At 38.6% G+C, this 17,087-nt stretch overlaps 1 protein-coding gene across 1 annotated transcript; it reads right to left on the bottom strand.

Moving 5' to 3' along the window:
• Window positions 1-790: 790 nt before the first annotated feature.
• Window positions 791-15,591, bottom strand: arih1 (ariadne ubiquitin-conjugating enzyme E2 binding protein homolog 1 (Drosophila)). Its single transcript, XM_086209074.1, has 14 exons — window positions 15,136-15,591; window positions 9,851-9,918; window positions 9,593-9,740; window positions 7,311-7,403; window positions 7,161-7,216; window positions 6,058-6,124; window positions 5,787-5,893; window positions 5,637-5,679; window positions 5,435-5,506; window positions 5,027-5,157; window positions 4,393-4,450; window positions 3,487-3,747; window positions 2,749-2,861; window positions 791-2,659 (listed from the first exon to the last, which is right to left on the bottom strand). The coding sequence occupies exons 1-14, from the start codon at window positions 15,421-15,423 to the stop codon at window positions 2,575-2,577; spliced, it is 1,590 nt and encodes a 529-aa protein (XP_086065200.1). The 5' UTR covers window positions 15,424-15,591; the 3' UTR covers window positions 791-2,574.
• Between the last annotated feature and the right edge of the window lie 1,496 nt (window positions 15,592-17,087).

The raw sequence follows: 17,087 nt of genomic DNA, 5'->3' as shown, positions 1-17,087 counted from the left end.
CCCGTCACGTCTGACACGTGAAGTACCAGGTGAAGTGTCTGTCCCCATCATGTGGCAAATTGTTTGGTTGCAATAAAAAAAATAAATAAAAAGTGCATTTCTATGAGTTCAGCTTCAGAAGGTGACATGACACATTGGTAGTCTTAGTCGGGATCATGTCCATTATCAATCAACCACCCACGCCAGAAGATTGCAACATTTTGCACTTTAATATTTTCTCCAAAACAGACAACTATTTTTCCCACATTTTTACACTAATAGGAAATAAAACACCTTTTGATAGCATAAAGAAAAGATATGTAGAAAAGTATTAAAAGTTTTTGGATGTTTCAATGCAAGAAGCTGCTTGTTACCTCAAACTTTTACGTTGAAATGTATATGAACCACTAGCAGACACAATGAAAACAGAGTGAGCCCTGGAGAGCCAGTAAGCCTAGTCATCACAGCTACCTGCAGCTTAGAGAAAATAGCCCATCTTTTTGTTATCCTTTTAACTTGTTATCAATGGGTTGTGACTTCAGAGACAAAATGAAAACGTGACATCATACAACCACCCAATCGTTGTCTCACAATGTGCAAGTAAAACTGGTGCAACAACATTTTTTTTTTTGTGTCTAAAATGACTCCATGAAACTGACCAAATTAATTTGCTATTCTGGAAGACAACCACACCTCTGCTAAGGTTTTGTAGTACACTACATTGCAAAATACATAGCGCAGAAATGAATGGTGGATATTTGGATATTTAATATGGCTACTACTCTAATGACACACAGAAAACTCCCGAAAATGAGATTTCTCATGACATTTATTCAAATAAACAATACAGTTTATAATTTTGCTAGGATAAAATAATAAGTTTGAACACATAAGAAGCATTTGGGAGAGAATTCCCCAAGATCTGGAACTGGGGCAAAGGATGTGTTATGATAATGGCTGACACTTTGGTGTCATCTTCTGACTTGCATCAGTGCCTGTGAATTCATGTCCCCTCTAGTCAAACTTGTGATGACTGCCATATTGCAGAGACATGAATGAGCATTTACAAGCAGAGAGCTTGACATCCAGAGCAACCACCACACAGAACAATGCAAAACCTGTAGGGGCACTGACATTTCAATGTCAAATCCTCAACCCATGTGTGAAAAATACAGTCCTTAATGCAAAAGCATAACAGCGTTATAAAACAGTCCTACAACCTTTAGAAGTTTGCCCTATATTCCTCATCTGTCTAAGGGTCCTGCAAGTCTTGGTTTAAAGCAATGTTTAGTCTCACTGCAAGGCAAGAGATCTCTTCAAAGAAGCAAGACCAGTGCGAGCCCTCGCCATCCAAATATTCCCTGCGAGAATGATGCAAATGCCTGACCCTGTTTGACAGTGATCGAGCCCAATTAGCAGCACTCCAAAGCTGTGCTGTCAGTACATTCTATTACCCTCATTCAATCCCCAAGGTGCAAGCTGAGCTCTAAGAGGGCTACCTCAAGCCATGGCGGGAAAGAATGGAAAAAAAGAGTGAATGTCACTCATCTTGGCTCTTGCAAATAATTGGTGATGTATTTTTAATGTTTAATACCTCTAGAAACAACTAAGAGGATACTGCAAAAGGTTAGAATAAAAGGGACACAGAGCCAACACATTCTACCTTTTACCTTTGAACTGAAAAACGGTTTTCTGCTGTTGGCTTCCTAAGCTAAATGTGTACTTTCACCGGAGTCCTTTTATCTGATCACTTGGCAACTAGGAGAAATTCTTTCTATCTCTCCCCATTAAGAGTTCCTGATAAGGTGTAACTTGTGCACTGCTCCGAAGAGGCTGAGGATGATAGGGTGAATGCCTTATTGCCAAGGATCTCCACACTCCCACACACAATGGAAGGAGTAAAGACTCAACCTACATGGCAAAAGTAAACCTTTTTGAATATTTGTAAAGAATAAATATTTCAAAATTATGCAAACACGTGCCACTCTTGGTCTTTAACTTCCATGCATATGAACTATTTACAAATTGAAAAATACAGACTTGCTATTTTGTTCTTTTGATGTTTTTTTTTCCCTCCTTTTTCCCTCTGAAATGTCTTTGCCCCTTTGCAAACAACCAATCAACATTCAGTCACCCAGACAAGGATCTCACCGCATATTGCAGACATGGCCAGAACAATTAAAGCTGTGTTGAAAACATTTTCACACTAATGGAAAAAAAAGAAAGAAAAAAAAAAAGAAAAAGAAATCAAAATCAAAACAGAAGATTCACAAGCAAAAAACAGGAAAGTAAGATAGCTCAGGGGAGGTGTTACAATACAAGCCAAAAGGATGTATTTGTTTAAGATGGATTTTCTGCTTTCTCAAGACTCCACTCTGTTGCTAACAATACTGTAGTACACTTTCTTTTTATTACTCTACCTTTTTATTTAAATATAATTTACTTAGATTTTGTTAAACAAATCCAGGAAAAATGATGCAAAAGTGGTTGGTTTGCCAAAAGAGAGGCGGCAGAAGGCCCGTGCTGCCCTGTTAAATTGCATCAGCGCTCTATTTTGTCAAGATACTCAAGAGTCCGTTGCATTGGGACGTGTCCTCAATCCTCAATGTACTCCCACAAGTCCTTCTCATAGCCTTCATGCACGTGCTGTAGCAGAACTCTTCGCCTGCTCTCACAGTATCTGAAACAAAAATAAAAGTATAATTATAATCAGAAAAAAAGTCAAACTTGACAGTGGAAGACACAGAGGCCTTTCTTTTCTTTGCCCACCTGTACTTATCTTGTACTTTCTGCTTGATATCCTGCAAAGAATCCTGGGAGATGTCCCGCTCTAGGTAGCCAGACAGCACCTCTGTGGCATTTTCCAAGTCTGCCTGGTTGTTCTGATGAATCAAAAATGTATTAATCTTTTTTGCCACAGAGTAGATTTTAAGAAAGGAATATCAGTTATAAATCATAAATTCCCCATAAGATTAGGAGTTTGCCTGCAGCTAATTTATCGGCCAGTTTCCTCCCATTTTCCCCTCACAAAATTCAGGAGATTAATAGCCCTTTGTTCTTTATCTCTCTGGCTGAACAATTCTGATCGCCCCAAAAGACAGAAGAGCCAGGTGGATGTCCTCCCAAATAGGTAGGGGTGTGTGTCTGTGTGTGTGTGTTTCAGGAGGAAAGAGGGGGAGAGACAGTGGAAGAGCAACTGAGTGTGTGTATAAATGAGAAGGGAGAGATGTGAGTTATGTGCGCCAGAGAGGACGCTGACGGTAATGCACAGTCCCCTCTGGCAAGATAATCAAATATTATATTATTTGTTTTTTGTCCTCTAATTTGTCGAACAGTGTGTTTACTTAAGGTTAATGTTTCAAATGGCTAAGAATTCCTCTATTGGAAAAAATTCTATTGCCAATTCAGACACAAATTATGAAAATAAATATTCAACAGAGAGGAAAATGACAGCACTACAGAACACATTAATGAGCCAGAAGCCAACATTTTCTCCTTCAACCATACCTCAAAAATAATTGACTGGTTGTTCTTCTTGAGGTAGAAGGCAAAGACGTAAGTGAACATGAGTGTGGAGCGGCACTGGCACAGCACATCCACAGCCTTCTTCAGAAACTGCACCTCGATCCAGGACATGTTGTGCTGCTGCATCTCCTCCATCTTCTGCTTGACCTGAGCATACAGCTTGTGCTCGAAGCGCAGGCTCTGCATGTGATTCATGTAGCGGTTGCAGTAGAATAGGTACCTCTGCAAGGCTGCCCTGGAGCGCTGCACACGCACACATACACACACACACACACGTGCATTTAAGTTCACTCAACTACAATTCTTCAAACATCGCAGGGCCGTAGCTTGGCAGATGTTTCAGGCAGGACGTCCATTTTCAGAGTGTAACAATTGATTGTGTTTGTGCGTACCTGCCAACCTTGGAGTAAGCCCTCCAGTCTCAACTGGCCTGTACCGCAATTTTTTTTTTTTGTCTGCTATTTTGCAAAGATGTTGGGTTTATTTGGAGGAGTTATTTCATACCAATGATCATACATGAGAGTACAGAGAGTAGAGCGCCACTTCAGACATAGGTAGGGTTGACTGTCAGGTTGACTGTCAGGATGACACAGCAACAACCCAGTATCACTTCCACCCCACTGTGGCCAGCTTACATGGATCTGGATTAAAAAAATACTGGGTGTATGGAAATGTAAGATTTCTGTAACATTTGAAATAGTAGCCACTTAGTTGCACACAATTTTTTTTTCAGTTCTATATAATTTCATACATTTTTAAAAGGTATTTTAGTGTTAATGTACTTGGTCACATTGGGATGGACCAAAATGTTTCCCAGCAGGTTTCTTTGACATATCAAGCTGAGTTCAAAAGTTCTAAAATGTAACATATCAAACTGATTCTGATTACCTCTTGAGCGTCTCTGGCTGCCTTGGCATCATCTTCATTGTAGCGATTGCAGTTGTACCTGAGACATTAAAGCCAGAGCAAAACCATCAACAGTCTTTTCTAGAACACCATAACACCATTTTTCTGCTTTGTCATGCGTAGATTTATCAGTTCAGATGTCAGTTGTGCAATGACCATTCAAAGGGCAGCAGTGGCTCTGACTTCTCCAAGAACTCTAACTGCTCCAGATGCTCTTACCATTAATGGATTAACAGGTCTGACTGTTAGCAAATTAGCACCATGCATAGCTGCATCTGTGAACAGTGTATGAATGTATGTGTAAATGAGTTTATTCTCATTTCTCTCACATTCTTTCCCATCCCTGGAGACCCCCCCCCTACACACACACACAGGCAACCACTGCAATGAGGCTGATCTTACAATATGCACACTGTCAACAATGACCAAGGAGAAGTTAATCCAGGCTGTCACTGACAAGCCTGTTCTATAGGCCCACCATGATCAATATCTGAAATTAAGAACATTGTTTGCACATCTGTCAGGATGTCAGGGAGCTTCTCTTGTCAAAGTCCTTTCATATCAGTTCCACTTGACATTCAGACCACAATCAACACTAAAAGCCATTCACTCTTACCAGGCAGAACCATGGGGTTCCCACGGACCCAGGCAGACCCAGCAGAACTCAGCTTTGCAGTTCTGGTTCCGACAAACCATGTGATTGCAGCCACCATCTTTCTCGATGGTCACATGGCATTTTGGACATTCCTGCCAAGGGAAGGAAAGTAATAATTACAGCTTTACAACCATGTTCTGAAAGAGTGACTCAGAAGTAAATATAGGCTGTGAAGATGAAGTTACATACTACCACCATTCAGCTCATCCACAAAGTCATAGATAAATAAATCTATCAGCCTTTAAGTTTTCCTACGTATCTTTATTTCAGATGGAGAACAGTCAGAATTCAGCTTAAATGTTTTCAGGTGGTTTTATATGTATGAACTGAGAAAGTAGGCAGAACTAACGGACCTCTTCAATAACATACCTTCGTATTTGCGGCAATCCAGTTGGAAGTTTCACTGTCATCATCACATTTCTTAATCCACTTTCTCAGCCACTAAAAAAATGAACAGTGCCAGAAATTATTCAACAACTGAAGCAAATAAAACTTCACTCAAGACACTGGAGCAGTAGGTTCATCTTTACATCGTTAACCTGTAAATTGATCACATAATCCACCCATGTACCTTGCACTTGACAGGATCATGCCAGTTCTCTCCACAATTGAAGCTGTAATAGGAGGTATGAGATGGGGAAAAAAATGATTATACCTAAAAATGACCAGCTTTCAAGCAACAAACTGTTTTTCATAATTTCACAATCATTTTCTGTCTTACCAGAACTGACGGCCACACTTGCACCTCACGGGCTTGGCATCTGGGTACTGGACTTTGACAACATGATGGCAGTCTGGCGCAGGGCACCACTTTAACAGTCGATTGCACTTAAAAAGTGATGAAAGTGAGAAATGTTCATAGTTTCACGACTGCTTCAGTAGAAAGAAGACCCCTGGCTCTTAGCAATATTGCAAACATCAACAGTAGCACATGATACATCAAGGTGTTATGTTCCATTTCAACACTGAAAAAAAAAAAGCTCAAAGCTTACCTCTACAAAACTATTTGTAATTAAATGCTGGTACTTCAACTTCACTTTTGAATCTGTTATGAGGCGCCTATAAGAGAATTCGGATGATTTATTAGACTTCATTTCATAAATGAGGTGACTGGTAAAAGATTACTTTCTCATAAATAGTCTATGACAAGCAGTGGTGAGGAACACAAACAAATTGTGAAAAAAAATGGATTTTTCTGGATTAGCTTGATGTCGTAATGTTATGAGACGGTATAGCAGAATGAATATTTGGACATGACATCACAGCTGCAGCACCTGATCCCATCTGAAACTGGCCCTAGACCCACAGGAGTGGCACAAAGACTCGTGTCAGTGTTTAGCCTTCAGCTTCTAATGGCAGCCATGATGTGGCATACTTTGCCTCTCAGTCAAACTGAAGGGGCAAATCACATAAAACCAGAAGTTCAACACTGGCTCACTGGATGAAAGGCATGGGATACATTTCACGAAAATAAATAAATAAAGCGAGAGGATCTGCTTCTGAGTGAGTTGCATTCTTCACTGATCAATGAAAACTATCAAGTAACTTGTTAGCTGGTGATATCAATATGTAGGTTAAGACAATTACTGTAAGCTTAGAGCTGGAGCAGGAGATTAATGCCCATACGCTCCAGCATAGAAGTATATCAGTTTGCGCTAAAGGTTTAACATACACATTGAAAAATATTTAAGTATTACAAGACCCCTCATACATGAGATGTTGTCTTTGAAGCATTATATGTTACATATCCAATGTATACCTTTTCTTCTTCACGTGTTCAAAAAACTAATAAACAATTTAATAAAAAAGTATTTTATTTGACAGCAGCAAAGCCTTTCAGGCTCTCATAACATCGCTTTGTTTGACTTTGTGTATGAACTTGATTTCAATGCAATGAGGTTTGATTTCAACTGTAATAACAATGTATACGAATTAATTGCATAAAACTCCTTGATAACGTAAAAAAAAGAAGAAGAAGAAAGAAACAATTGACAATTGTTGTGTCCTCTATTTCATTGCTCAGTTACGCCTATGCATTCAGATATTTTCTAACCAACAGACAACATGAGTACAAGTTAAGAACATATATACTCACATGACCGTGTTGTCATCAACCAAAATGTCACAACTATGGGCAGGACAAGAAATGGTCTGTGGGGCAAAACAGAAACAAAGCATTAGTCAGACTGCTAGAAGAAACACTGATACCTGGCTCTCAAACTAAAAGATTGATTGACATGTGTACCTGTCCCATTCCTTCTTCTATGATCTTGGTAGTCAGGTAATCTCCCCAGCACTGCATGCAGAACTTGTGTCCACACTCCAGGCCAGTAAAATACTGAAGAACAGAAACAGCTACCTTGATTTCAAATAAGACATTTCACAATGATATGTACTTCTCCAGGTAAATCTAAGTGGTCATATGATGGGCCGTTCATGTGGAATAACAACAAAATTATTCAATTCATCGACTAAAATAACACGTGTATTCTGTTGATTTGTGTATAAAAAGAACATCCAACCTTTGCAATGTTAAAACATGAAAATACTAAGACGAATAATAAAAATCCATCTCCGTCAAGTCTGTCAAGTTAGAAATATAAAATTCCAACAGCGTGTGGGGAAAAGCAAACACCAAAACTTGATTCTGTTGTACTCCAGTTTTAATCAAGATGTCAAGTTAAGGTTACTTGTTCCAACTGTGACGTGATCTGTTACTGGAGGAACAGAAAGCTGTTCAGCACCGTCTGACACCACCTGTAGCTAACATGCCACGTTTTTGAAACGGTAACATAAAAAGCCTGCTGACCATGCAAACATCAGTGCTTCCCGCACCTGCCCAAGACCACTCCAGACACCAACTATTCCCACCCTGTCCTCCATCCTCTCTGCAACTAGCAAAGCCATAAGCTGGTGAGTAGCTGTCTACAGGCCACCAAAATTCTGCTCAAACCCTTCATCTTTATCACGGCTGGGGTGTAAATCATATTCTAATCACTTAAAGGCTGCCAAAAATGTGTCTTTCAATGGCAGAATTGGCGTTAAAATTTCCATCTGTAGAGACTGATTATAATTAGTATGCGAAAATACTATCTTACGCACTTGAGAGCTAATACAGTAATTGGGTTTCCATTCAAATGTAGCTTAAATTGTGTCCAAACTTTTAGAAATTGGCAAAAGAAAATGCAAGTATGCACGTTTCCATCCACTGCTGGTTGTGCACATATTGGACGTTAGTCCCTCATTTGACACACGTGCTGAGTTTCAGTCTGTCTTCAATCCTCCCTCTGGGAGAACAAGCAAGCGGTTTGAATTCTTCATTTCTTCCAACCGGCTCAAAGCTCGTATTAAAACATATCAATTTGTGAGGTTTATGGGCAGGACACTGATTGCATATATGTCTGTTTCAAGGACAATCTTCAGTTACTGCAGTTACACACGTGTCATTTTAGGAACAGCAGTTCTTGGCCTCCCATTTAAATATTACACAGCATTAGGCCATCCACAGCCCAGAGTAAAATCAATGTATGACTGGAGAAAGGAAGTATCTTTATTCTATCGTGAATGTTTAGGACTGTGTGATTATGATGGGATTATTTTTGACTAATATTGCAAGAAGATTGGCAATAATAGTGGGAATGTAAATTTTCACAACACTATTCTCATTTTCATTGGAAAAACCACTTCAGTGCTAATGGGCTTATTTTTCTGGGGACCTCCATCAAATGTTTTCTTAAGTCAACAAACTATGATGTGTAGGCGGGACAGTTCTGCGCGCGCGCGCACACACACACACACACACACACATTAGCTTTACTCAAATATTGTTCCTTCTCGCTATTTGAAAATCAGAGTAAGCCATATTGCAAATATTTTACATTTATTTTGAGGTCCTCTGTTAAGTCATTGGGGCCAAACACATTTGTAAGTGAAGTTTGAGAAGGGCAAAAGCCACCTTCGGGTATCATAACTTTCTCAGTTAAGAGATTTTTATTTTTAAGGTTTCCAATCAACTTTAGTGATGCAACACTTCAAATTGCACGTTCGAATATGTTAATAAGAACATTGCTCATGAATGCATTGACAGATTAAACATCCCCTTCTGGTTATTTTGACCAAATCGGTTAGCTGAGAAATTCATGATTACAATCACTGGCAGTTCAAGGGGAAAAAGTCACTCTACTGTAAATGACATTGCTTGATTAACAGGTATCTTACATCCCATACTTAAAATGTGCATGGTGCATCAGTTAAGAGTATACCACAATGGCCAAGACCACACAGAGAATCAGGGATCAATTCCAGCCCAGGGTCCTATTCTGCATGTCACCCCCCCTCCCCCAGTCATTTCTTTACTGTAACTATCTAATAAAATTAAAAAACAAAACAAATGTGCCTTGATTCCACTAAGACAAGACACTCTTTAAAGTGTCTTCAATATTATCAATAAAATCCTTATCTTTACACAATTTAGAACACACACATTAAGCTGGCGCAACAAGCTGCTGGTGTCACTAAGCAACTCACAGAGTTGGGGAAATTCAGATAGCAGATCTGACATGGCATGTCCTGTGCCGATGATCTTGTGTTGATTGGAGGACGGATCCGGGGTTTCTTGCTGGGATTAATGACATGACACTCAGAGAAAAGCTTGTCCAGATTGCCATCAAAATACCTGTACAGAAACAAGACATTAGGTCATGAGAACTCCCAGGATTTTCTAATCCAGCAGCTGGTTTTCTGTCAAGATTAAAGGTTGCAAATACAGACTTCTGAGATTCTTACCTTTCCATTAGTTTTTCTTTATCCCAGTTGAAGTGACTGAGAAGGATGCGCGTTATTGTTGCAGGATTCTGGGGAAATCAGAGACATTTGGTCAGAAATAATGGAGGTTAACAGATACTTTTTTAAATCTTCACTTCCTTTAGAGTAAAATACAATGGAATATTCACCCCCAATTAGTCATAGTTGTACCACTCCTCTCTGAAACCAACTGAAGAAAATTAAAAAGTTCATCTCTACTGTTTTTTTTTAATTGCAGTTCACGATAGTGAGCAAAAACGCCAAGCTGTACTTTCAGTGTTATTTTTGACTTTGTTTATTGACAACAATGGAGTAAACCCAAATTGCACAAGTGATGAGATAGAAAAGGGAAATGAGAGATTTTAACAATAATTACTGGCAAGCTTGTGAAAACTCGTGACTGGAAACAATTTGAAGATTCATTTTTATGTCAAAGACATAAAATAAAACACATCTACCTCAGTTTTGTTTGTAAGTGCAGCCTCTGCTCGTTTTTTCTTTTTCTTTTTTTTTTAAACGGACAACAAAACCAAATTAATTTCACATAAAGTCTATTTTGGGGTGGATAAAAGCTTTAAGCATGGTCACGCCAATTTGATTTTTGCACAACAAAACTGCATCATTCTGTAAAGCACAGCCATATTGACACCGACTTGTTTTTAATGGTGATGTTTTGCCTTACGTTATAAAACTAAGCCTCACGCTGGGGGTCATTATTTTATCTTTCAGTGCAAAACAAGACAGTAAGACGATAAAAAAGTCTTCACCTTCCTTATCAAAACGTTTTAACTCACTACTGTTCTGCAATGCACCTAGGCATACGGTGGAGGAGGCTGCTGTCAAGGTCATCAGTCCAAATTCTCTGATAGGTGTTCACTGTGTTGCGTTCTATGACTCAAGGCCATAGCTTATGATTCACATAAGTTTTGTGTTCAAAGTATGTGACCCATCATGCCCAATGAATGGGGAATTTTCATCCTAGCTCCTCAAACATTTAGATTTTTTTTATTCAACTCATCTCCAATCTGTACATGTGCAATCAGGGCACACAAACACTCAGCAAGAAGAAAAAAAAAATCAATCAGCGAAAACATCCATTGGCTGTTTTTAGCAAAAAAACAAACAAAAACCCTGCAGTGAAACTTAAGATTCTTTGAAAAACAATGCCAGTAACACTACACTGAATTACTACCATATTCTGCATCTACGATTGTAAAACACAGTATAGATGCCGGCACATTGGAGTGCGCGTATGTTTTACATGCATTTTTGTTTTTTAAAGAATGGAAAGTACTGTATCAAGTACTGTCAATTTTTCAGGGCATCAGTTCCCAGAGGTTTTGATATAAAGAAGACTAACCCAAAACCTGGTCATGTTTAGTCAACTGCAATGAGGCGAAGGGCGCTGCATGGAGGACCAGCAGTTCATCTGCCCCCCAGGAGGGGAGCTGCGCCTAGCGCCAGTCACTGCTGCACAGACTTATCACACCGCAAACGAAGAGGAAAAAGTGCAGGTTTGGACTGTGCACACAGGACATCGCCTGCAAACTTAATGGTCTTCCTTTTGTCATTAAACTCAGATAAAACATGATCTTGCTGCTCTGTGTGTTGAGTCAAACACACATGAAGGGAGCAAAACTTGCACAACCATAAATAATGATCTGTCATAGTGACTAAGAACTTTAATCCCTCGTCTACTGTTACAGGATTTCATGGGGTCTCCCCCTGAACAAACTATGTACAGTATATAATTCAGGTCAACAAGACAGAACTTTGATAGTTTGTGTTCTGGGTGCCACATTCACATTAAAATATACAGTGCTTGTTTCTTTTTTTATGGGAATGACAGTTACATGGAAGCGTACAATATTGTATCATCAACTTGATTAGAGAATGTAAGCCAAGTGAATTGTTTTCATACCTGTTCAGGCACATAAAACTGATTTCATGCCGTTTTTGTATACACACTGATGTGAATAAAATAAAAGGTCATAGAGTATATCTTCTATGATAACATGTTTAAGATACACACATTATGTGATACTGCAAGGGTCAAGCTGTATATCTGTCAAACTGAAAAGGTGTTTCTCTGAAATAGCCAAACTAATTTAGGTTTGGGAGGCAAAGTTGAAGACTTGGGATTGGGAAAGGAGTTAATTGCCAATTTAGAGTGGGTTTACCTTTTATCTATTCATTAAAAAAATTTAACCACAAATAAATTTTGATGGTAAAACTGGGTGTACATTTTATTATTTACAAAGACCCACATTCCCCCATGGGCAAGCACTTGGCGATAGCGGTGAGGAAGACTCGAAAGCATGACACTTAGGAGCAGAGAAAAAGAATCCATTGTGTCCGGGCTTGTGAAATATCCACCATGTCTGTTGCTGTGTTCAGGACAACTCAGAAGTCGGATAAAAACAAGCTCTGAATATAGAAACCTGATTTAATGATGTATAACTCAGAAATTCGCAGTTTGAAACTCACGTATCTTTTCAAAGCTCTGATTTCTTTGACTTGGTGTCAACAAGAACAATAAATATGGCCGTCATCCTTAATGGTAAGGACACAGTAGTTTTATTGTGTTTTTTGATATTTCCTTCTTTGTTTTAAATATTGTTTTTTGGTGGTTGGTGAACAACTTCCAGAAGGACTACCTCAACCAAGTGATTTTGAGGGTATCCTCTTTTGTTTGCCCTTTGAGTTGACTTCAGCATGAACGCCATGATGTCTGCAATCTTAGGGTTGGAATTTCAAGTGATCATGAACTCAGCATGTGTCTCCTAGCGACCAGGGAATGTTTCTATAGAAGCTGAGAAATGAGAATCTACAATTGTCTTCTACTTTGGTTTTACTGGCGGGCTATATTATGATCAGCAGCAGACAATCGAAGGAGCAACCACTGATATTTGCGACACAGAGCTTGACAATCCTCTACCATCATTAAAGTCTGCTGTTTGGAAACATTATAATCTGTTAATGCCAACGATACCCGAAAGACATGTGGATCATGAGAGGAAAGCTTATGTGTACCATATGTTTGAGATGGCACACTAACACCTTCACATCACCGGTACAAATAAATAACAGTGGTGTACAAACCCAGCTGCCCATGGCTTTAGAGCATCATCTATCCATTTGGGGACAGAGTTATGACTAATGCCATGTATTTTTTTTTTAATTATTATTATTATTGTTGTGCCAGTTATGTGACCATGGTGTGACCACAGGTTGAAAGACATTCGAAATCACTGAGCCCCTCTATCCTTGTTTCAGTCAGCACTTCATATTAGCATTTATTACAAAAATATACTGCAACTTAGAAATTTGTATTTTTATTTACTAGAGTAAGTATTTTATGCTCTTTATAAATAGGCTGTTACTGGTTATGGCAGCACAGAGACATAGTTTGTTCACTGAACCACTGTGTAACAGGGGGAAAAAATGAGAAAAAGAAAAAAACTAGGCAATTTTATATCTTATCTTTGTACCAAAAACATAGACTGTGACTTGTAAACTCAGTTGCATATTGAACTGTTATTTTGTGTGCCATCACAATCCAAGTCGGCACTAATTTTCTTACTCCCTCATGGGTCTGTTTCTGCAAACGAGACAACACATCTGTTAAATGATTGGCTGTTTGCAGTGTTGCAGCTCCATTATCAGGGGATATGATCCACAAGGGAGCATGCTTAGGGTTTGTTCGTACAACCATACTTGGTGTGTTTGTCTTGTCTTTCACGCCTGTTTTCTTTTGCCTAACTTAAACTAAACTATTAACAGTATAATTTTTCAAGTATTTACAGAGGAACAGATGGCTATTGTTCTACCACCGAGGCCTATGATTTTTCTTTTATGTTTACTTCTTCTACTTTTATGTTTTGTGTTTTTAATGTTTCGTTTGCCGCTCAACAGTTTTAAACACCCAGATAACGTGGAATTAGAATACACAGCTTCAGCTTCACATGAAGGGCAAATAATTTGATGCTAGAGACAGAATAACACTGAGAGGTGTTAATATTGTTCTAACCTTAGTCATAATTGCAGACTAAACTACCACTCAGTATTCTGTGGCAAAGACCATGCAGGTTATGTTATGTTTTTTTACAGTTTGCTGTGTAGTCGTGGACAATTTACAAATCCTTGAGCAACAGGAAACTATCTCTTAAAGGTCTTCATGATAAGAAGAGGAACTATGTGCATTTACAAGTAAAATCTCATTACCATTCTGTTTTCACATATACCATACTGAATTCATTCAGAACGGAGAGAGAAACGTGAATGTATATTTTACAAGATATTTATTGGTACCCCAAGGTTTACTAAAAGAAAACAGAGCAAGCCATAAGATGTATTTTAAGTAGACCACTGATTTCAAATGTGGGGTTTGGGATTGGTTATGGCACATTATGGGTACTCTACAGCGCTTATGCATAAATGTCATGTTACTATGTTTTAAGTTACAACTACAGCGTTTTAAATGAACACGTAAATGAGAATTTAACTGTACCGAAAGCACTTGTTCCCAAGAGTAGCTAGCGTAAGTGAGAGGAAATGGAGGCCCAGAATAAGCCGAAAGGTAGTCGCTACCAAAGAGTTTCTCATAAACATTCTACTTGAAATTCAAGCGAGATCACACCTCTACGAAACATTAAACCAGTCGTATTTTTAATGGGGCATGTGAAGGATAACGTAACTAACCTAGCGTATAGATAACTTGCTAACCAACTCGATTATTATTCCTTTCGCCCAGGTATAAAATCAAGTTGACGAAAATGTTATTTTACCATCACTATGACATTGTAATATTAATAATTTCAAACTCAAAATGAACTGGTCTTTTTAAGAACTAAGTGATGAAGTTGTCTTACCGGTAAAATGCTAGGTTCACGGTTGCAATTTGCTAGTTAGCTAGCTGGCTAACTGCGAGCTAACACTAGCTTAGCAACCGTTACTGCCAACTTCTCAATAGGGATTAGACTACTTCCTGGAACAAAATTAGTGTTTGAATTGTCAATTTACCATTCACATTGAAAACTACCTACATGATTTTATGTGTATTGTATGATACTGATACCGATAAAGGCTAAATTCAGAATAAACAATTTACATCTTGTGTTAATCTTGGCCTTCTATTGAATCTGTCAACTTCCAGCAAGTAAACTACTCCTACAAAGCTAAGGCTAAGCTAACGTCCATGGCCTGATAACGCTTCACCTAAACCCGGACCCCGGTCTTTCCTGACACTGACATACCAAAATACCTACCTGGATGACCTCGTTGACCTCCCTGATACACTCCACCATATGCTGGAGGATCTGTTCGGCAGTCAAAACCTCGAAGCGGTAGTCCTCCTCATCTTCGTCGCCATGGCTGTGGCCACCGCCACCAGTCTCGCCGCACTCGTCTCGCTCCCCACCGGCCACCACGGGATCGACCAATTCCACCTCTCCGAGCTCCAGGGTGTCGTCCTCGGGCTCCTCTTCGGCGCTGTCCTCGCTACATTCCTCCTCTTCGTCGTCGTATTCATAATTATATCCCTCGTCTGAGTCCATTCCTGTGGTGGTTATCAACTTGTGACAAGCACACCTACAGGGCTAAAGGGTGCGAAATGGTGATTGCGGAATAATACGAGAACCCAAATTATCCGAGCCTGTTTTTCAGCTGCAGCGAAAATAACAACAAAACGTCGCTGCTGCTAAGCCAACAAAGAGACACAGCGTCACCAACTGACGACGCCTTACGTCAGATGGACTGTCCAAGACGATGTCCAAAATGAAATACGAAAAGATTTTTTTTTTCAAGAATGTGTTTCGGAATTATTTTAAATAATATTTGTCTGTTGTAAAAAAAAAAAAAAGATCGGCTTAAAATATTCTTTAAAATATACTTTAAGAAGAGTAGGCCTAATGTTGACGGGATCTCATATATAAATATATATATATATATATATATATATATATATATATATATATATATATATATATATATATATATATATATATATATAAATGTATAAATCTATACTTGATGGTAAATTTACTGTTATTTATAGTATTTTATTTATCAGTATTTGTAAAGTTTTAATGTTGTAGCAGAACAGTACCCCATGCAACCACAAAACTTTATATTATGGTAGTGTACTTACTTATTTTAACCAATTCTAAAAATAATACAATAAAATATTTGCTCTTTTGCGCTTATCGGTTCAACATAAGTTGTCAGAAGCAAGACATGATATTGTGGTGGAATTTCAAAATTATCGAAGCCATAGGAAGTGCGAGGTGAAATGATAAGTAAACACATTTGAAGTAAATTTGACCCTGAATGACACAAAACAGAAATGAGATTAAAAAAAAAAGTGCTGAGGAGTGGAACGCAGGAAGTTGAGGCATAGGCATGACCACAGTAGCCAAATGGAAGTCGCAATGAGAAGAACTAACAGAACTAAAAAAAGAAAAAAAATCTCTCTCAGGTCTTGACTACTTCATTCATGATAAACAGTGGTCGACATGCAGCTGCTAGGGTTGAGCAAATTGGTGTTCTGGAAAAAGTAAAACAAGTAGATACTGATCACATCAAATTAGAATATAAGGAATTGCCACAATTTAATTTGGAGCATGTTTTCATTTACATATCAGGGAAAGACAGAGCTTAAAAGAAGAATATATTATATACGGTCACCATTCCCTCTCAGATCCACATTCGTCTTCTGAAGGTTGAAGTTATGAAATGAAAAGTTGTTTGCCAATTGCCCCAAAAACTGTTTTTTGTTTTTTTGACAGTGCAGTGCCAGTGAATAACTGAATCGCCTGTCATAGATACTGTTAACATTTGTGGATGAGTCGCTCACCAAAATTGGAAGTTTCTACTCAAATTTTCCCTCAAGCTTCGTCTATCCACATAAAGGGAGTGTGTTCATCATAACGTCTTCCTCAGTTGAGGAAAACCCACGGAACCCACTGGCTTTCCACTTTGGAGCACAACCAGCCACACAGCTAGGGATGCTGTTTCATACACTGCACACTTTATTCTTCTTTTTCCATATTTTATATCTGGTCAGTTATAAAGTGAAGTGAAGTTAAAGGCTTGAACTAAAAAAAAAAAAAAAAAAAAGGTTTCCAGAGTCTTTCAAGATGTCTATGAGACGGATGTAAGTTATTGCCTTGAGTGCTGGAGAGATACAAGTTTAGAAGTATTGTGTTGAATATTGAATGTC

The sequence above is a fragment of the Aulostomus chinensis genome, chromosome 7 (genome assembly GCF_037954235.1).
Source record: "Aulostomus chinensis isolate RoL2024-O1b breed Wild chromosome 7, RoL_Achi_v1.0, whole genome shotgun sequence".
In the NCBI taxonomy this organism is placed as follows: domain Eukaryota; kingdom Metazoa; phylum Chordata; class Actinopteri; order Syngnathiformes; family Aulostomidae; genus Aulostomus; species Aulostomus chinensis.
The sequence above is the reverse complement of the archived record's forward strand: the minus strand, read 5'-3'. Positions and strand labels throughout refer to the sequence as shown.

Excerpts from the sequence above, each read along its gene's own strand:
- arih1 (XM_086209074.1), bottom strand. The coding sequence starts at position 15,423 with ATGGACTCAGACGAGGGATATAATTATGAATACGACGACGAAGAGGAG. Across the intron at positions 7,217-7,310 it reads TAGAAGAAGGAATGGGACAG|ACCATTTCTTGTCCTGCCCA; the intron begins GTACACATGTCA and ends TTTGCCCCACAG. Across the intron at positions 5,680-5,786 it reads AAGTGTGGCCGTCAGTTCTG|CTTCAATTGTGGAGAGAACT; the intron begins GTAAGACAGAAA and ends CTCCTATTACAG.